The sequence below is a fragment of the Leptonotus elevatus genome, chromosome 20, assembly GCF_054856555.1.
Source record: "Leptonotus elevatus isolate MCC_2025b chromosome 20, RoL_Lele_1.0, whole genome shotgun sequence".
NCBI classification, from domain to species: Eukaryota; Metazoa; Chordata; class Actinopteri; order Syngnathiformes; family Syngnathidae; genus Leptonotus; species Leptonotus elevatus.
This window is the reverse complement of record NC_141258.1, coordinates 16110904-16133191: the sequence shown is the minus strand read 5'-3', so window position 1 is coordinate 16133191 and position 22288 is coordinate 16110904. Positions and strand designations below refer to the sequence as shown.

At 41.1% G+C, this 22288-nt stretch overlaps 1 protein-coding gene across 13 annotated transcripts in view; it reads right to left on the bottom strand.

Moving 5' to 3' along the window:
* Positions 1–22288, bottom strand: part of LOC147157240 (rho GTPase-activating protein 23-like) — a 94427-nt gene extending 72139 nt beyond the window's left edge. For 4 of the 13 annotated variants that reach the window (XM_086063859.1, XM_086063869.1, XM_086063870.1 and 1 more), the window contains exon 1: positions 6893–7560. In XM_086063859.1, coding sequence (XP_085919985.1) covers positions 6893–7096 — 204 coding nt within the window. In that variant the 5' untranslated portion in view covers positions 7097–7560. Of the gene's footprint in view, positions 1–908; positions 980–1058; positions 1127–1224; positions 1813–1870; positions 2363–6892; positions 7561–21965 lie in introns of those variants that run through there. The other 9 variants (XM_086063863.1, XM_086063862.1, XM_086063864.1 and 6 more) reach the window with 9 other exon arrangements.

The window sequence follows — 22288 nt, the reverse complement described above, 5'->3', positions numbered from 1 at the left end:
AAAATGTATTTATTTATCTGAAAATTAAGGCTTATAACTGAGCCACTGCATTTAACAAACAGGTTGCAGTCTCTTTCATGTTTGAACAACACTGAAATAAAATATTAAGGCTTAATGTTCCATTAATATAACATTCTTCCATGCTTAATGTGTTAATCCTAACCCTAAGGAAGACGTTTTGTTGAATATTTCCATAAAAATGTGATGTTTAAAAATCGATTCGGCCGCATATCGAATCGATTCCAGAATTGCGCGCTGTAATATCGCAATATATTGCAGAATCGATTTTTTCACCCCTATGATTTACAGAAAACACTTTACTTTAAAGTGTATCTTAATAATGCATTTCAAATAGACGCCTTCTTAAAAGAATCGCCTATGTCATTTTTCTTTAGGCAAAATATGACTTAGGCAATTATGGTGACAATATGTAAACCTAGAAAAAAATATTAAAATAAAGCAATACGTAGCATATATCTGACAAAGAACGTTAACAATTTATGACATCACATTCTCTTAAAGCGCATTCGCGGTGCAAAATGTTCTTTCAGCTGAGGACCGTCAAATGTGTACACTGTAAACATGAATAGGTAGGCCCTACGTAAAAATGAAATTTAAAAAAATAAAGTTTGTAATGAAGTTTTGAATAGGTTAAATAGACTAATATGTTGAATGGAGCATTTAGAAAGAATGTTTTATATATATATATATATAGCCTTGTATAAGTATTAACTCTATTAGCTATTGAATTATATTATATTATATATTATATTAGTTCCAGAAATCTAAAATGTGTCTTTTAATCAATATTTACAATTGCTTGTATTTTTATTGAACATATGGCCCAAGTGAATCATAGTGTAGTGTGTAAATTCCTCACTGATGTCATAAAAAAAAAAAACCCTTACTGTCATCTTCCTCTTCTCAGTGGTGTGTTTCAGGTGCTTCCCAGCATGTTTGCAACCTTTCCGTTTACCTGCTGATCAGAAAACAAAAACAATGTTGGAATATTTATGATGATTGGATCTTTAAATAACAGTGACAAGAGGAAAACTTACTAACTACGGACATTTCCCTTTCCTTGTCTTCGACCGCAAGCTCTACTACAAGGTTTAACTGTCATTGCCTGAAACAAGCAGAAGACCCTAATAAACATTTTTGGGAGAGGTGCATTTTGATTACTGTGTTCTTTGATTATCATAGTTAATAGATATTATTACTCACAAGTTAAATTAACTATGGGTCTGGGTGCACTGTTGTTGAGCTGTAACTGGGTTTGTGGTTTTGGAAAAGGGAGGTGTGCACCTAAATAATATCAACAACACAGCATGTAAGTTTCTGTTAGGAGGCAGATCTTTTCCTGCACGTGTTCGTTTTCTTTCGGGTAGTGAGAATGTTGGTTATCCGAATACAGGCTGGAGATCAATGAACAGTTACTTCGAAGCTTTTATTTCTACAGAATATTCCGGGCACAAGTGAGTTCCAGACAATGGCTGCAGCCTCTCACAAGTGCAAAGATTACAGACACTTACAACATTCTTATACTATCTTGAAGGGCGGTACCACAAAGCCCCCAGCAAACAGCCCACCCGGAGTTCACCGGACATGAGATAAGACTTTAAAGACATCATTCAAACACATTGACTTCAACCACAGACAATGGCCCATTGTTGTGGAAATAGAAGAGGTCCCCCAGTCATGACGGCACCTGGCAGAAATTGCGATAACACTCACAAAGCTCTACTGAGGAAATAAGGAAATTAAAACAGTTATGACTAAATCTGGGCAGAAGACCCTCTTCATTTCAAACATACTGTAAAAGACAGCAATACAGCATCATCAATATTAGGTAGTGTTCAGAATAATTTACCTGTTCTGCTCTCCTCATATTGGATTTTGTGGCCAGAACATTTTGGGAAAAGAAAAAAAAACATTCACAGTCTGAAACCTGAGCACAATTGACATTCTATTAATATGTTATGTCATATTATGAACTTTGAAAACATACCAACGTTACCTTAAAATGTTCCTCTTTGCCACATTTGTCTTCATGGGTAAGACCTGTGCATCTTCTTCCCCCCCCCCATTAAGCCTGTGCAAAGTTACATCCCTGTCACTAGTTTGAACACTTGGATGTGGTGGAAGTTAGTTTGCCTCAGCTCTCTTTGGATTCTTCTAATACTTTGTGGGTGTTTGTTCACCTGACTGTTTCCTTTTCACAGAGTTGACATCAAGCTCAGGACAAGGTACATCTTGACCTCCAAGTTTGGATAAGTATTGAATTAAGAATTAGCCATCTTGATTTGAAGACGCTGCGACCACCCGTACACCACGTGGCTCGTCAAAACAGTACCAACAACCTGTACATGAAAAGAAAATATATTAAAAGCAACGAAGTACAACATCTACGTATTTGTTATATTACAGTGTGAAACTAAAATGCAATATTCATCATTAGCTCAATAATTAATATAAAGGTTCTTGCCTCACCAACTGAAAAACCTGCTGCATGACAGATGACACCTCTCTGCTTAGTTTCCTGATAAATGAGTTACAGTGAGAAGAAAAACAAGTTACAGATAAACTTTATTAATACATTTCTACACTATTACACTTAATTTACTTTAAAAACTAAACCTAACAACATGTAACATATTCTACCATTGTTATTCAATGTTCTGTCTTCAACTGTTATGATAGCATGTTAAAAATAACTTAAATAAGCTCCATTCATATTCAGTTTTAGTGCAGTTGGTTAGTTTACTAGCATATATTAGCAACACAGCACACCTTCCTTTCGTTGCTAATAAATTATTAGTAATTTAGCTTCAACGTTTAGGATGTTTCGGAATAACTTATTCTGTCATGTTTGGGTTCCGTTTTTCCTTATGTGTCTCCCTTGGTTTTAAGTGTAATCCTGCCCTTCCTCGTGTCAACCAATCAGTGCCCTCAGCCACATGTGTCTTGCCCCAGATGTGTCTTGTTGTGTCATTAGTGTGTGTGTGTGTGTGGGTGTGGGTGTGTGTGGGGGGGGGGGGGTGCGTGTGTGTATTTAGTCTCCTGTCTCCCCTCTGTCTGCGCCGGTCGGCTCGAAAGCACCGTCAGCCTGCCACCCAATCCCATACCCTCCATGTAGGTTATTTTTCTCTGGCTGGTTCCGCCTTGTCCTCTGTTCTCCATTCACCCGATCTCCTTAGTTCACTTAAGTCCCTGCCCTATGACACCATTTTGTCCCCCCATTGTTTCATAGACACAGACTTCACAAATGATGATGAAGAAGGCTGTTTTTTGGTTAATGCACTTACTGATTCCAGTTCCGATTAAGACACTGATTTGGATTTTTTTCACTAGCACTCTTGACCCTTACATGTTTTCATCACGGTTTTCTTTTGCGGATTATTTTAACTCCATGTCACGTCACTTCCAGTCACCCCGCCATGTTCATCACTCCGGTCCCCATCGTGTGCACCTCATAGCCCCACGTTACGACCACGTCAAGACTTAGTCCCCATTTCACCTGGTTCCTCACCTAATCCCGTTTTTTCTCATCATGTTCTTTCAGTCTCTTTACCCTCGGTTTCTAGTATCCCTGTTGCTCCTCACTCCCCATGGTGGCAGGCTGATGTGCCCCCGGTTCCTGCTCTCAAGTCTGCCTCAGCCAAGTCTGCTTCAGCCACGTCACATCAAGCCATGTCCATCCAGCTTCCGCCAAGCCAAGCACCGCCGTCCCGGCTCCACGGCAGCCTCAAGTCCCCGTCCCGGCTCCACGGCAGCCTCAAGTCTCGAGCCTCCTCGCCTGTGCCGCTGCTGCGCCGGGCCTCCTCGCCAGTGCCGCTGCCGACCCGGGCCTCCTCGCCTGTTCCGCTGCCGCCCCGGGCCTTTTCACCTGTGCCGCTGCCGCCCCAGGCATCCTCGCCTGTGCCGCTGCCGCCACGGGCCTCCTCGCCTGTTCCGCTGCCGCCCCAGGCCTTTTCGCCTGTTCCGCTGCCACCCCAGGCCTTTTCATCTGTGCCGCTGCCGCCCCGGGCATCCTCGCCTGTGCCGCTGTTGCCCCGGGCATCCTCGCCTGTGCCGCTGCCGCCCCGGGCCTCCTTGCCTCGGCCGCTGTCGTGCCATGTCTCTTCGCCTCTGCCATGGCGGTCTCAAGCCCATAATTGTGGACAGGCGGCGCACGTCCCGCTGCCGCCATCTGCTCCTCGTCCGGCGGCGCAAGTACTGCAACCGTCCTCTGCTCGTCGTCCGGCGGCGCACGCCCTGCGGCCGTCCTCTGCTCCTCCTCGTTCGGGACACCCTCCTGTGGGCCTGTTTCCCGCCTCCGTGACCCCTTCCGCCCGCCCTGTTTTTGGACTTTTTTGTTTTAGGGACGTCTTGGAGCCATCCCTTGAGGGAAGGGTAATGTCATGTTTGGGTTCTGTTTTTCCTTGTGTGTCTTCCTTGGTCTTAAATGTAATCCTGTCCTTCCGTGTGTCAACTAATCAGTGCCCTCAGCCACTTGTGTATTGCCCCAGGTGTGTCTTGTTGTGTCATTAGTGTGTGTGTGTGTGTATTTAGTCTCTTGTCTCCCCTCTGTCTGCGTCGATTGATTGTCGTTTTCCTCCCGTCATGCTGCCAGTTTATGTCTTGGTGTCCTCCCCACGTTTTGTTTTCACTTGCCATTTGGAGTTCGCTTTTGTTTTGTATAACTAAATTCCTTTTTTTACATTACCTCTGCCTCCTTGCCCTGCTTCTCTGCGTTTGGGTTCGCAACCACCACTACCCTCTGACATATTTAGTCAAACCACCTCTAAAGACCACGTATGCTAAGCTACAGGAGTGAAAAATGACAGAGTGATACACATTTGTTTTATTTTATTGCACATTTTACCAACCTGAAACACTGCCACTTTTGGATTCCCGCTCACAGCCACAGACTCAAAAGCACGGCTGTTGGCAAGTCGAGATTCTTCTTCTACGTGGTGTGTGTCTGTGTCTGTCTGGTTAGAAACATGGCGCGCCACTTGGTGGTGTAACTGTGAAACAGCGGTCCAGCGATCCAGCTTGGATATTATTCATTCATTTTTGCTATTGGTTCTTATTAAATTGAAGCGAAACTCTGGTCAGATGGAAAAAGATCTCGACAGCACCTAACTAAATATTATGGCATTAAAAGAATAACTCCTGAGGAAAATTCTACATAACCACAAACAGCAATGTTTGTGTCAAATAGACAAGACCAAAATGTACATGAAGCTATAAAATATCAAATGTAAAACGAAAGGGAAATAATATACTTACTCTTGAATCACAACAAAAATTGCTGATTGCTGTTTACCTTTGAAGAACTTCTCACCGGCATGTGGCATGCACATACTTTGCACATTCAAGTATAATAAGTACAAAGTCTGATTGTTTGAGCAGAAACTATTGATTGGACCTGAAAACTAAATTAACATAAAACTAACACTGTCAAATAGCAATAGTATTTGTAGTAGTGTAAAACAAACAAACCAGGAGCATGCAATTACAAAACAACAACACTCCTCCATGAAGTTGAAAGTGAAACTATATCACACGGCTAATAATTGATTACCTTTTTCTGAATTAGGTTAAACTGTATTTTCATGATATGCAATTGCCAGTAGTGCAGTTGTGATTCAGCAGAAACAAGTTATTGTTTTTTTACTTTCTTTAAAATATTTGTTTGCACTGTACATTATGTAAGTAATATACAGTATAATATATAAGATGTACAATATAAATAGGATTTATGTATAGCTATATATAAGGTATATAAGATATAAGTTAGCGTTGTATAGTATAACTATAGAACTAATTGTACAAACAAATTGACGAGATGACCTGGACAAGACACAAGCGGCAAACTGAGAAACACTGAGAAATATGTGAGACCTTACTGAGATATCATCTAAAACTCCAAAGGAGACTAATTTGAGATTAAGTGCATGGCATTGCTCCTGAGAAAAAGATGAGACACAGGAGCAACAAACACACCTTAGTCTCAGCCTGTGTCCAAATTCACAAGGCTGGATCTTCCGAAGGGGGGGAGCTATTTAAATATTAAAGTATTAACCTTAATATGTGTAGTAAAAAAAAAGAAAAGAAAAAGATCATCCGGCCCGGGATGGACCATTTTTTAGTCAGAAAACTCATCATGTTGTTTTTTTTTTTTATCCGGAAAATGATATCAGCATGCATTTTCAATGTCATCCATCCAATTTGGGAAAATCAGTAAATAATATCATTAAAGCAGGGACCAGACAAACGTTTTCCATTCAAAATCGTTGTATACATACATACATACATACATACATATATTGCTAAGAATTTCCCCAAAAAGTATATTTATTTATTAAGTATTAAATATATATTTGTTTGAAGATTCAACATCAGTGCTAATATTTTTGCTAATTTTGCTTAGTATGGTGTGATGCTTTATTTTTGAATTATTTTTACTGAATGTCCCGCCTTTCCCGATAAGATCACAATGGAGCAGTCCCAGGTTGATATTGTGGAGAACTCCCTTGGGTGAATCACAATTATCAATCTGGCTATGACCAGGTTAATTGAGTGTAACGCTTTATTAAGATACCTGTTTGGATGGTAAGAAAATGCCATGCTTTCTTCTCTGGCAGTTTTGAGAGCAACTTTTATCTATTTTTGATACAGCCATGCTTCGTTGGCAAAATACTGCAATTGTAGCTATTGCTGGTCCAATAACGGTTGTCAGGAAATCAGAGCCTTTCATGGCGGAGTCAGCCACCTCCAAATTTTATGCATGAAAAAAGCCATGATGGCCAATAAAAACAGGTCAGATGGTTAAGATCTGCAACATTTATCAGTTTAAAAAATTGCTTTAAACAATTTCAGACAGGTTTCAAATACCCCATCTTACCCAAGACAAAAATCTGTGTTGTATTATCCTCATGGATCCGGGTTTTCTTGGTGACGAGATCGGCGTTGGCTGTGGTGAAATAATTCTTAACACTGCCAACCAGATACAGCGAGGTTCTGCGTCGCTACAGTCCACCCCCACCGAACACTGGAAACGCCATATATGTCCTGAGGGGGCTGGTGCCACATTTAAAACCCTATGCATTGCACCTCCACACGGACTACAAAGTCGTACGTTTCATCTATTCTCAATGTGCTCTTGATTCATTGCCGCTCGCCACAGGTGAGTGGTAAACAAGATCATCGCTTACCAAAACAAACAACTAGTTTGACTTCTTTTCTTGCTCTCTTCGAGAATGATTCCTCCTGATTTCTTGCAATTGTGTCACTGGACCAGGATTCATGCAGGTCCTCAGTTTCTGTATGTTGTTTGTTTTGAATTTGTCCTTGTTCGAATTCAGTCCAGCTCATCATCAGCTCAAGGATGATTTGTTGGCGATTTTATCCATGCACTGTGCCAAAATTATCCAGCTATAGTCGGCTGAATTCTCTCCTGTAATCAGATCAACTGAGACAGCACATCCGAGCAAAGGATTTTAGCAGCGCTACAGAAAAAATCCAACAGAATTGCTTCAAGATCCAAAGCATCCCAGTCTCTCTCTCTCTCTCTCTCTCTCTCTCTCTCTCTCTCTCTCTCTCTCTCTCTCTCTCTCTCTCTCTCTCTCTCTCTCTCTCTCTCTCTCTCTCTCTCTCTCCCTCTCTCTCTCTCTCTCTCTCTCTCCTTCTCTCTCTCTCTCTCTCTCTCCTTCTCTCTCTCTCCCTCCCTCTCTCCTTCTCCTTCTCCTCCCTCTGTCACATTCCTTCACATTCCTTGCATCCTTCGGCCATGTAGTCCAACCTACTCATAAAGAGAGCGTGAGAGAGGTTCATCTCCCTTTCTATTTCAATTTGCTGACATGCCTGTGCTCTTTTTCTGCCCCTTTGAGTGCGTAAATTTGGGTAGTCTTGAGTCACATGACTGCCTCTGCGATTTCCATCACTATTCATCTTGTATATTTCTCCATGCCACAGATCACAAAACGTTCTCCATCCTCTCTCGCTCTCACCATCTAGAGTATTTCATTTATTTTCATCACTATGTAGAGTCTACATAATGATGAGAATTAACTCCGTCATGATTATGAGTCTACATAGTAGACTCATAATTATGCTGGAGTTAAGTCCAAGCAAAAGTAGCGTCATGCGATGTGTGACTCACTTATAGTGATGTAACGATAACGGCAATATTGTGATAGCACTATATTAAAATTGCCACTGTCCTCCTGTGCCGGTCCCAAGCCCGGATAAAAACAGAGGGCTGTGTCAGGAAGGGCATCCAACATAAAACTTTGGCCAAATCAAACATGCTAATTAAATATCTGACTTCCATACCGGATCGGTCGAGGCCCGGGTTAACAACGACCGCCATCTGTGCTGTTGTCCTACAGGGTGCCGGTGGAAACTGGACTACTGTTGGTCGAAGAAGGAGAGGAGGAAGGTGTGTTCGTGTTTAGGAGACCAGATGGAAAGGGAGCAAAACTAGAAGTTTAGGAGCAGGGTTCAAGTTGTTCTAACATGGTGTAGATAGGAAGAGAAATGGAGTAGGACTTATTGTGAAAGATGTTTGTTAGGAACGTCCTGGAGGTAAAAAGAGAGTCAGAGTGATGAGCCTGAAGCTAGGAATATTTGGTTGGACAAAATAATGCAGAGCATCCCTAAAAGTGAGAGAGTTGCCATTGGTGCAGACTTCAATGGACATGGTGCAGAAAACAGAGAAGATGAGGAGGTGATGGGCATGTTTGGTATCCAGGAGAGGAACGCAGAAGGACAGATGGTGGTTGACTTTGCAAAAAGAATGGAAATGGTTGTCGTGAACACTTTCTTCCAGAAGAGGCAGGAACATAGGGTGACCCACAAGAGTGGAGGTAGGAGTACACAGGTAGACGACATCTTGTGTAGACGGTGTAATCTGAATGAGATCAGTGAATGCAAAGTAGTGGTAGGTGAGAGTGTAGCCAGACAGCATAGTATGGTAGTGTGTAGGATGACTCTGGTGGTGAGGAAGACAAAGACGGCAAAGGCAGAGCAGAGGACGGAATGGTGGAAGCTGAAAAAGGATGAGTGCTGTATGACTTTCAGGAAGGAGTTGAGGCTCTGGATGGTAATCAGGGAGACAGGTAGGACAGTCCTTGGTGTGTCATCTGGAAGGAAAGGCGATAAGGAGGCTTGCTGGTGGAATGAGGATATGCAGACGTGGATCCAGAGAAAGAGGTTAGCTAAGAACAGTGGGACACTAAAAGGACTGAAGAAAATAGACAGGAGAACAGGGAAATGCAGCGTAAGGTGAAAGTAAAAGTTGTAGTAGAAAGAAGTTTGATTATCCAAATGCACGCACGCACAGACACCACTGATGTTGTATAAAATAGAAACAATGTGACTTGTGTTCAATGTTAAAGGGCTGTGACACACCCATCTGTCTTTTTGCAGAAGTGTGTGTTTTGTGTGTGTGTTTTACATTATTTGCAAGTTAAAAGTATGATAAAGAAACCAATTCCAACACTCCAGGGTACGCTCAAACCGCCTGTTTTAGCTAAAGATATTACCAAGCTTTCTCCGACAACAACAAAAAAACTCTCAAAAATATATAAGTTACTTTCATATACTGATAAAACGTCTTTACCCATCTCAAAATGGGAAACAGACTTGTCTATAGCTCCGGAATCTGTCTTTTGGATTCAAGTTTGTGAAAATGTTTTTAAAATGACAAAACACACAAATTTACAACTTATCCAATATAAAATTATTCACAGAACATACATTACTCAATATATGATGAAAAAAATGGGACTCTCAGACTCCGACATTTGTCTCCAGTGTTTACAGACACTTATTTTCGTGCTTTATGGTTATGTACTCCGGTTATGTGTTTCTGGACTAAAGTCTTAGAAAAACTTTCCGCTGTCTTGGACTGTAGGATACCGTTCTCTCCAAACTTGTGTTTGCTAGGTGACTTAACAACAATTGACTTACCACATAAACAATTTCAATCTATACTTGTAGCCCTTACTATCGCAAAAAAAACAATTCTTGTTAACTGGAAAAATAAACAAACTTTGAATATCGACCAATGGTCTAACCTCCTCATAAATCATATTTTAATGGAAAAAATATCTGCCTCAAATAAAAACCAAATGTCAAAATTTAAAGAAACATGGTCTACGTATATAGAATTTTTTAACCTAAACTTGGATCTTAATTCTGCCTGTTAGCGAGAGCCACAGCAGCGTTATAACTTGCATTGATGTTTCTGTATTAGGCAATTTGTAACTAATGGTTGTGTTTCTATAGTCAGGAACCCGGCTGCTGCCAGCGGGATCGAGCGGATTCACCTCCGATGGGCACCAGGGGTTGATATTCGGATTCACGGCATGCCAGTGGGTTAATTCTGTGGGTGCTGTCCCCCCTGGCTGGGCGTGGGCGGGTCTGCCCCTCTGTTGGCTGCTGGGTGGCGGCTGCGTCTTGGCCGTTCCCTGGGTCTCTTGGGGGGTGCTGCGTTGCGGGGCTTTCCCTGGTGTCGGGGGCGGCGCCGTTCCGGCGCGGTCCGTCGCTCTGGGCCCGGCGACGCGGTTCGGGGCCTGTGGGCCGCCGGGGTGCCCGGTGGTTCCCTCTCCCCTCCCCCTTCCTCCCCCTTGCTGCCTCTCCCTCCTCGCCTCTCCCCGCCCGTCCTCCGCCTCCCTGTCCCTTCTCCCTCGTCACCCTTCCTCCTCCTCTCCCCCTCTCTCTGCGTCCCTGCCGCTGCCCCCTGCCCTTCTTGTCGTCTCCTTCCCCCCTCCCTTCCCCCTCCCCGGTACGCCTTCCTTCCCCTCCCCTGGGCCGGGGGCTCCATCCATGGCCCGGGTCTCGGTGCTACGGGGGCCGGCGGGGGTGGTTGGGGTTTGATGTCGTGCCCACCCCGCTCCAGTGGGCGTCCTGGCACCTCGGGCGGGACCCAGTATCCGGGGGGCGAGCCCTATCGCCCCGCCGGACGGGTCCCATATGCCCGCCGGGGTCCTGGTGGGGTGGGTGGGGGCTTGGTGGGCCGGTGCGCCTCCTGCCCCCGCCCGGTTGGGGAGGGCCCCTCTGGTCACTCCTCTTAACTCACTACACTAGGTTTGCACAATACACTTTTATAGACATATAGGGCACATAACACACTTTGGGGGGTGGGGTAGGGTGGAAACACCGTCTTCACCCTACAACGAAAGTAAAAATTGCCTATAAACAAAATGGAGGCGATTTCGACCCGGATACAGAATGGTTTGTCCTGAATGCGCTTCCGGTTTAGAGTCGGGACTTGTGAGTCGCCGTGCGGGAAAAAAAAAGCGTCGATATACAATGAACAAACAAACTATGGATCGATTGTATAAAAAGCTTTCGCTGGACAAAATAGTATGTCAGACTTTTGTATTTTCTTTGTTGGTATTGAAAAAGGCTGAATTTGATGCTAAAATGACTCCAGCATTTCTGGAGCAGTTTACGGGTGGTTTGTTCGAAGTTAACCCATTTACTGAAATCACCGTATAAAACTGCGGTTTAAATGCTATAAGATTTGTAGACAACGAATTGATAGGATAACACCGTTTGTTATTTTATAATGACTGAAGAGTGTGTGCGTATGCTTTTTGAGTGTGTGACCTGGCTTTTGAAAGGTGGGGGTTTGGGAGTGAGAAATGTGCATATGGGAATTTTGTTTGTTTTTCTTCAGTATTTTAACTGAGTTTGGTGTTGTTTTGTGTGAGATGAGACTGTTGTGATAGTGGCGTTTGTTTTATTAATGGGAATGGGATAAAATGGGTTTTGCGATGTTGAGGGATGCTAAATGAAGAAATTTTCTCTCCTCCTCTGTATGGAAAAAGAGGGGGTTTGAGTGTGAGTGGGGGATTAGTCATGTGTCCTCGTATTGTGAGTTTTTCTCTTTCATAGGTAAGAGAAGGATGATAAAACAAAATAAGTAACAGTTTTTTAAGGCTGTTGCTAAGTTCTTGTAGAAAAATATTAATTTAGTGTTTTTATTTTCTTTTTGTTTTTTAGTGTCTTTTATACTATACTATTTTTGATAAAGACGAGCCAGGTTAACTTTTTCTTTTTTGGGCAATTGCAACAAAAGGAATAATGATGAAATAATAGCATTTTGTATTGAGCTATGTTGAGTTAAAATAATTATCCCTATATCCGTACAGCTGTGGCTGGATTTAGGATAGTTGAATGAGAAGTTATAAATGTTTTTGTAGTCAACATAATGATTATGATGTTTAATATTTGTTTTTTTCTGAGTGTGTCATTTCAGAAACTGATGCTTAGAGTTCCAAAGCGGATGGGGTTTGATGACTATCTGCAAACGGGATGCGCCCAGCTCTGCGGATACGTTGTATTTGCAAGTATTTCTAGTGGCTGTTTTTGAGGGGCATTCTAAAAAGAACAAGTTTGAAATATTTTTAAGAAAACGGGAAGTGAAATATCTTGCTATAATCCCACATCCTCAATCTGGCATTTTTAATGCATTGCATCAACGAGTGTGCATTTTTTGGTCAGGTGAGCTCTCAGAAAGACTATGTGTCATCGAGCCCGCCATTGCAGACAGCAATTTCCAACGTTTGGATGTACGTGACAAAGAGTCAAAGAGCTTCGCGCCGCAGCACAGTCATTCTCCTCCCGTGCCGACAGACAATCATAATGCTCAAATTCCTCAATGCCCAGTGACTGTGTACACGTCTCATTCCAGTGACTTCTCCCCTATGGCTGTTTTGCATCCAGAGGAAATCTAAATGCCTGCTCTGAACATTGCTGCCACAGCAGCCGCCCTGCTGGCCAGGATTGAACATTGACAACAGCTGCCGTCCTGCCTTCTGCTGGGGATGTGATCCTTGTTCTGAGATATGCTACATAGTGATATGCAAGGCATTTTTAATGTGTTGGATGGGGAACTGTGATCTATAGCAAGGTATTTCAGGAAATTGAACACGACATATGTGTATTTGGAATGAGGGATTGGAAAAAAATTATTTCAATCTTAGTTCCTCTATTTTATTGTTGAGAAGGGCCTACTAAATGTCTGCCTATTTTCTTGGGATAATCAGTTTCTGAATTGGTACAATGGGAATTTAACTAATACGATACGATATACTTTTGTTTTCCCTGTGGGGAAAATTTTTCTGGGCTCCGTCCAGCTGCAGTTAAAGTTAAATACGAAGTGCAGCATTAAGTAGAAGTCTTCCCAGAAGTCTTCACAATAGTATATGTTATAAATGTGTATTATCTAAGTATATGTTCTATGGACATAATATTGAAACTTACATCTTATCATACTGAGATATTGTTATTCAACAAATAACTGATAATTTGATGATTCATTTTCGATTATTTATTTTTTTCTCACAGCACTGTGATTTATAAATCCCAGAGATATTTTTTGTGCTGTGTTTTTACGAGCCCCACTAATCTGTAGAAGAGGTGGGGTTGATTAGTAGTTTCTGAATCATTTTTAGTTTGCTTAAATCTAGTGGTATTGTTTTTCATGTCTCCAAAGTTTTCACATTTAGTGTTTTAGTTTTTATCTGATTGTGCTAATTTTTTGCAGTGTCCTGCGGCTATCTCGGTTGCCTCACAATCTGATTTTGAGTGTTGTGAATTTTACGACGTATTTTGCGGGGGCTGTAGTCTGGCAGTCCTTATTTATGAGCTAACGGGGTTTTTTGATGTGTCTTCCTTTGAAGTGCAATGCGTGTTTGTAAAGATCTGTAGATCTTTGCCAAAATGAGGGAGGAATGAACAGAAGGACAGTTCGTGTTTAAGATATTAACCAAGGTAGATGAATTAGAAAATTCAATACAAAATTAAAAGGTTGTGGGTTAGAGAATGAAAAACAAACTTAAAAACAAAATTACAAAGGTTGTGGGGTATCGCCTACACTCCATTTGACAGGGTGAGTTTGATGGGAAAATTCACAGTTTGAGTTTGGAGAAATCTACAGGGAACAAAACAAGAGCGGAAGAAAAGGTAAGTCAGAAGCAAGCATGGACAATAATGCATATTCGCCGAATGAAGGTAATTATATTATATTATATCTTTTATCTCAGAATCACATGTGAAAAATGTAATGTTTGGAGCCCAGTGTTTGCAAAAGAGTATAGATAATATGAATATATGTGAGTTTTTCCCAGCATGCCAGGATTCGGCCGATCATGGGATTCTGGGAAGAGAATATATGATATGAAAGGCACAGTTATGCAAATTTAGAACAAATTTAGTCGTGGTAAAAAATTACCTATTATTGAACAAAACCTATTTGAAAAATAAATATTTACAAGCTCTGTCTTATAGTAATGAATGAGCGAATGTCATTCAACTCAATCAAAGGCTGGGCTCTATTTTAATGTCACAAAAATAGATCTTTTCCTGTTCCAACAGCACAGGACCTACGGATCTCAACCAAATAATATTTACTAATCCCAACTAACAAAACTATCAGGGTTTTTCCTCCAAATAAAATTTATGTGGGTTTATGAGAAGACTAAAAACATATTCCGCTCTCAGGTTGAAAGGAGAGACGCTCTCAGGTTGAAAGGAGAGAGGAAATTCCACAACTGTAAAGGAGACGTGCCAGGCTCAGATATCTTATCAACTGATGATCATCAATCTCATCACCTCCAACTGGGAAAACAACGTCAGCTGATGTCCCGATGTCCAATTCCGGAGCTGGCGTTTGAGGACATCATTCAATCTTATTGTACGAGGATCAAGAGCAAGTGCCTTTTCTTGGGCAATCATTCCAAGAAGAAGTCACATTTTGGGCAGAATAATCCCAGGTGGCAAATCGAAGAATTTGGGTAGTCTACCCCAAATTCTTAAAGAAAGAGACGAACTATTGCGACACTCTTTTCATTCAAAAAAGACCTTCAAAGAACTTCATCACGAGATGGCTTCAAAGCTGCAAAACATATCCTTCTGCTGTACTGCGACCTTTCTACTCATGTTGACTTGGTATTTTTGTCAGCCTTTTGACACAACTTTGAACGCAATTACAACGTATCGTATTAAGCGAAGTATTAAGTCTATATATAATCCCTGGGTCACATTCTGGACTTCTGATAAATCAATTGCTGTGACAGTTGCTCCAAATACAAACACTTCTGTTAAAATTCCTATTAAATCCTTAAAGGGATTTGGTAGGGGGAGACAGACTAAGGGGGAAGATTGGATAAAATACTGGTGGTATTTGACAGGTCATGTACGACGAGATTGGAATGCTCTAATAACAACACAGGATGGAAGATACTGGCGTCCGGGAACTAGTGGGGAGGCAGTCTTCTTTAGCAAAAGAATAACATTGCGTAATATGGGGGGGGCGACTCTATATGAACTTTATTTTTCCAGAAGGTAAATTACGGTCGCCTAACACAACAATTGATAACGCCTCCTGTTTTGGATTTCTGTTGTGGGCCTGGTTCTCCGGACATGACCCATATTTCCCCATTTTGGTATGCGTAAATAAAACAATGAGTAATTTAGAACAGCCAAAAATGACTAAATACACAATGGAGAGCGGAGTAAAGGCGGTCAGCGTACCAACTGAGGGAATAGTTGAGAGGTTTCGGGTTACAAAAGGATTTTCCGGGGGCAGTAACAATTGGCTATTATTGGCGAATGAAGCGGCTCGAGCCTCTGATAAAAACAACTGTGTGGTATGTGTAGGTCCGCGTCCTTTATTGAGAATCATTCCGGCTAAAATAGATGATCACTGTATAATGGAACTAATGAATAAGGCTGTCCCCAATGTCAAATGCTCGAAATGGGATAAGGTGTATCCCCTTGTCGATTGGCAGAAAACTAAACCAGTATTTTCAAACACAGTTGCAAATGGTAATTTTACATGTATTAAAATGACAGGTACTGGAGAACAATTGGGGAAATTAAATCACATCACTCAGTGCGTGTCAATAGTAGATGTGGGACAGAAGTTCCAACCGAAATCCAGAGCGGACATATACTGGTGGTGCGGTGACAACAGAATATTTGATAAGTTGCCTTTAAATACAAAAGGATATTGTGCCCTCATAACCCTTCTCATGCCAGTACAAATCTACCCCATCTCTATTGATAACCTGTTACAAATGATTGATAATTGGGAACCAAAACCTCCTTCTTTTCAGAGGACCAAACGACATTCTTGGCAAGAGCAGAATGTTCCCACCTACATTGATGCAATTGGAGTACCAAGAGGTGTGCCAGATGAATACAAATTAACTGATCAAGTACTCTCAGGATTCAAATCTGTAATTTGCTGGTGGTGCACCATAAACAAAAATGTAGATAGAATTAATTATATACATTATAATGTACAAAGGCTAGGAAATTGGACTCAGTCTGGCTTTGAGGCTGTACGCGGTCAGTTAGCCGCCACATCTTTGATGACATTCCAAAATCGAATTGCACTAGATATGTTGCTGGCAGAAAAGGGCGGAGTTTGCTCAATGTTTGGAGATCAGTGTTGCACTTTTATTCCTAACAATACTGCTCCAGATGGAAGTCTGACAATTACAATTGAAGGGCTGCGAACACTCAATAAGAAAATGAAGGAGCAATCAGGTGTAGATACTTCTGTATGGGATAATTGGATGAATGTGTTTGGCCGTTATAAAGCTTTGATTTCCTCAATTTTGATATCTGCGGCTGTTTTCACTGCGTTATTAACGATTTGTGGATGTTGTTTTATTCCATGTATTCGTTCACTTTGCCAAAGACTTATTACCACTGCGATTGAGAAACAGGATGTACAAAATAAGTCGTCTCATATGATGGTAGCTGTTGCTAATCAATGGATGTCTCCTGTTGCTTCGAATGAGGGGGATGAGGATGCCGCTGGCATTTTCCTTTAAAAACAATATCTAATGTGTTGAACTATAGCATAGTTCAAATGAGGGAATGTTAGAATTATTAACATTGTTTTTCTGTTTTACATATATATTCTTCAAAGTGTTTTTGATTTTAGTTAGATATGTAAAACTGTTCCTATATGTCAGTGGAATGTGGTCTGTTTTTCCCCCTAAGGAAGTGAGGTGTCGGAATCCACAAGGCAGATATGCGGGAATCTCTGGTGCAAAGCTGCTACAGAGTTCAATAGTTTATCTAGGAAGCCAATTGTTTACCTCACATCTGTTAAGGACTGAAAGAACTCAATGGGAGATGGCCTGATTGTATTTCACTCTGCTGACAGGACAAGATCAAAGGGGGGGCACAGTCTCTTCCTCGGGGGCTGTGCTCTGTGCAGGGAGATGGTGCCCACATCCTTTAGGAAGTGTTTAAGATAAGAAGAGGGGGTGTGTAGACTTGTTGTGAGAGGAAATGTCACATGTTCGGATAGACCAAATGGTACTTTCTTTGTCAATGGAGGGGGTGGGAACGATTTCTGTATATATGCATGCATGAACTTTGAGAAGGACACATTTGTGGGTGAGCTGCGATGATTGAGCAGTAGCTCCAAGTGGCTTTCAGAATCTGAAATAAAGCTGGCAAACTTGTTCACAGATTTCAACTTTGAATTTATTTGAACACGCAGAAATCAAAGAAATGATTTCCAACATAGCCCACTATAATACAGCACTATCCCTCAGTCTTGACTGAAATGTCTCCTTTTTTCGGCACCTCAGTAGATAGGCAATCTGGCTTCAAAGCCTACTTGGAGGCCTACCATGCACTGGCAGAGCCAGAGGGGAGGCCGGGGTGGCACGTGCCCCTGCTCAAATGAGAATGGACCCTACAGGCACCAAATGATTGACACAACACGGCACCGGGGCATGGCGCCGCACGTCTTGCCAGTATAGCCTCCCATTTTTTTCAATCAGATGCCTACTAATTTGTATGCCCCTCCTGTGCAGTAGGTGGCGCTATGTACCACAATATGTTGTAATCCACCTCATTAGGAGTCTGGAGAAGAAGAACACCAACAACACCAATTTCAGCCCATCGAGGGACTGAATGATTATGACGTGAAATGGCCAATTGGGACACAAACTGAAGCTGGCGCTGTTGCTGGACACAGTAGATCTGTTTACAAAGAACTACAGTATGAACACAAGGTGATTCATGTATATATATATATATATATATATATATATATATATATATATATATATATATATATATATATATAGATAGATAGATAGATAGATAGATAGATAGATAGATAGATAGATAGATAGATAGATAGATAGATAGATAGATAGATAGATAGATAGATAGATAGAGATATATGTATTACTACAAACACTGCAAACTGGATGTTCCCTCAGGGAGAGCACTCTAAAGGAAACCGACACACACAAATGCATGTACACACGCACACAAACGACGAGCTTTCATAATTCTATTTTAAGCACAGATGAAGTTGAGTGAACTGGAGCGGAGAAAAAAAATACACATTTGCACAAGTACATACACATGCATACCCAAGTTACAACGCACAGCCCCACACCTTAGTACAGATGAGCTTGGTCTTAAAGCAATTTGAAAGCCAATAGTAAGCCAATTTGGTCAACAGTACAAAAATGTCAGGGTAATGGATACTGGATCCAGTGCAGTGTGATGGTTGTCGTCATTTCAGTGCATATTTTTTTGAATACCCAAAATCTTGTGTCATAAATTGTGCCTTCCATCCATCGTCACCACTTGCTTCACTAGCGTCACTGGAGTGTAGTTGAACTAACTTGAGGCTGCCAGCCAATTGCAGGGCACATACGGAGAAACATTCACACTCCTATATACGCTCCTATTCCCACCTAAGAATGTGGGAGGAAACCAAATAGAACTGGTCGGCAGACATTTGTCTCGTGCGGCTTCATTAATTAGGTAGGTAGGCAGTCTGACTGATTAAAAATAAATCAAATGGGCAGTTAACCTGGCACGAAAATTAAGATGCGTCCACTTTCAGGCCGAGTGCAGTCTACCATAAAATCCCGTGAATATGTATTTTATTCCAAGTAAAATGACCCAAAATTGCCCCACTGCACTATACACAGAATCAAGTCAAACCTCGACGTTAACGACACGTCGATTTGAAATCAAGTTCAATTACTAAGTAAGGACACTAAAAAAAAACTACTTAATTACACTGAGATTGTATTATACGGCGCCTGTTGCCAGCATTCAGCGCAGTGTTAGCATCTCTAGTGTTAGCCACTTGTTGCTAGCTAGCCTGCAGCAAGCAGGATGGCGAAAACCATCCGATTACTTTTCAAAGGCAGTTTAATAGATAAAAATGGCTTCGCACAGATTGATGCTGACAGCCTGACGCAGGCTGATCACTTTTTAACAAACCAGGCTCACTCAAAAGTGCTGTTTAAGCCGGCAAAATCTCTACGGACGTCACTTCATTTCAACCAATCAAAATTTATGGAGAGGGATTTAATTTGATTTCATTTCAAAATGAAAGGAGAAAGAAAGAAGTAAAACTTGTAATATCTGCCCCTAATCAACACAAAATGAACTACGATCAAGGGAAGGGACCCAAGTGGATGTTACCATCCACCCTCACAGGAACAATGCTGTGTCCAAAATCAGCATTAGTCCCCCTGAGCCATCAGCCATGGCTGATGTTTCCTAAATTTACATCAACTTCAGTACACCACTCTACACCACTATCCAAATGGTGACCAGCTACAGCCTGACCAAATCCAATATTCAACCCAATCTGATAGGTCAAAATAATTCACCAACCCTTCTTGGGTAAAAGAAGCCCAGTTTCAAAATCCCAGCTACCCAGCCAATTGGTTAGGAAAACAATACAATTTGTGTCTTTGTGCAGATAGATACTGTAAATAGCTTGATGGTAGGTAGATAAATGAATCAATAGCTAGATACATATACAACATGGATATATACAATATAGGAAATACAGTAACTATTTATCTTTAGATAAATCTGCATGAATTTGAATAAAGTGACTGTTGGTTTTAAAGACAGTGACTGAAATCAAAGTAGCATTACATCTTTGTTTGTTTCCAGCGTAGACTGATTTAGGTGCAAATGTATCAGATGATGACAAGGTTACCAAAACATAAGAAAACTCAAACATGATTTTACCATTGAAATCTACAATAGCCTACGGTGAATTAAACTCAACTAGCCCTCACACACTTGAGACAACATTAAAGGTGAGGTCTTTAGTTTTCACTCAAAAATAAACACTTCTTAAACACTGGATGTATACACATGTAATCCTTCTCAATCAACACCTCTGGGCGTCTGTTAATGTGTTGTGGTGATGTTGTCATCATCCACCACCACCCCAGCCTGTATTTTGCCATTTTGTAGTGTTTTGCCATGAGAGGGACGTTTGTGGGCGGAAACTGTATGTTTACCCCTTCAGCCAATCACAGAGCGGGGGGCGTGTCGCTGAAGGCAGGCGCAATTTTGACGAGAAGAGTGGGGGTTGAGCCATGGGAGGAGTCAGTTTTGAATTGGTTGTTTACAAACACAAACGGTTGTGTTTACAAACACAAACGGACAAAACTAAAGACCCCACCTTTAAAACATATATGAAAATAAATGTATGTCATATGTATGTAGTGTATAGTGTAGTATATTATACTGGCCATTCATGACATTTTATGGAAAGAAGTTATTAAACCTTCTGTGGCATTTGTTTCTCAGGATAAGATGACCAATTTCAAAATTAAAGCAGGGCTTAGAAATATTCAGTTTTTGTTGGTTATGGCAGCACCATGTGGACAAAAGCGGACAAAAGTGGTAGTGTTTAGCCTTGAATGAAGACCACATTTCGGCAACGCTGCTATGTGGAATTTCTTTCTTGAGTACTTTCAAATTTGATCATACAAAGGCTTTACAAGTTTGTAAAATCCAGATTTTTTTCTCCTTTATGTGTGGTCAAAATGCCATCGAAGTGAGCAGTTTCACGCAAGTCTTGGCAGTGTTATTTAGGTACATTAACATCTTAGCATCTGCCAATTCGGCCGTAAAAAGTCTTTATGGTCAGTTATTTAATTCAACTGTGTAATATCTATTAAACCGTAGCAGCACAAATGAACAAAACTGATTATTTACCCCACATTTTGTGTGTGGTAACAGGCACAGGCACTGATTTTGCCACAATGTACAAAGTGCCAGATCACGTCTTTTGCCTTCATTTAATAACTACATCTACACAACTAACTAATTCAGTAATTGATTGCTGATTGCTACACAAGCATTGAGGAGGATCCCAAATCCTCCGTCTTGTTCACCCTTTTTATGGCTGCTGTGATCCATTGGCTACACATTGCTGGTCCACAACAACTGTCAATCATTGTTAAAGTGTGGCGTTTGCCTTTTATTAAAAGTGGCAGACGCGTTTTCTCTGCTGCCAAAATGCCCATTGCATGACGTAAATGTCCAGATCTCTATCATATTATATTTTGATCAACATGACATAATCAATGGATAATGTAGAAAACAACAAATAATTTTACTTAATCATTAGCATGGCTGTAGCAAACCATTTGCAAATTTATTTTCAATTTAATGCTAAATATTTATCGGAATACTTTTGGAATATTAAACATATCGGGGTCAAATGGACCCATTTTAAAGTTGAGGATATTTTTTTCTATGAAACTCCTCATCAATTAAAATAGTTCACTTTGACATATTTTCAATTAAAATTGTTACTAATGTTTATTGGATGTTTTGGAACATAGCCCGGCTCAAATTGAAACCTTTTACCCATGATGAAACTTGTTTAAAAAAGATGTTCATTTCAAATATTTGCAATGAAAACTGTTAATAATGTTTATTGGGTTGGGATGCGTTTTTATCATTAAATGTGTCAAAATGACCCGGGAACATTATTGCCGTTGCTGAGAAACTAACCTAACATGAATGTTAAAGCCACTCCATGCAAAAAAAAAAAACTCGATTAATTTCACCAGCAACATAACAGAAGGGAGTTAAAAGTCCTCTAAATTATCAGCACAGTAAGGGTAAATGTGTGTGTTCTGGCTCACCTGGTCCATGGTGCTTCAGCAAGACTCTGGGTGACTTCCAGTCATCATAAGCTTGTTAAAGTGGAAGTGGAACATTTTTTTTCTCCTCTTCTCACCCTTAGTAGATGTGCTATTTTGGTTTGTTCATCTCATAAAAGTAAACAATTTTCCATAAAATGCAGCCATTTTATTTGTATCTACCTTCCATGTTCCCATCTTCCCTTCATCGCGATCTTGCTGGTTGAAATGTTGGCCTCACACCGCTTTTCCTTCGCCTTGCTCTTTGTCTGTGCTGTCCCTTCTCATCTAAATCCCTCAAGCTTTTTTTCCCTCTCTCCCGTGCT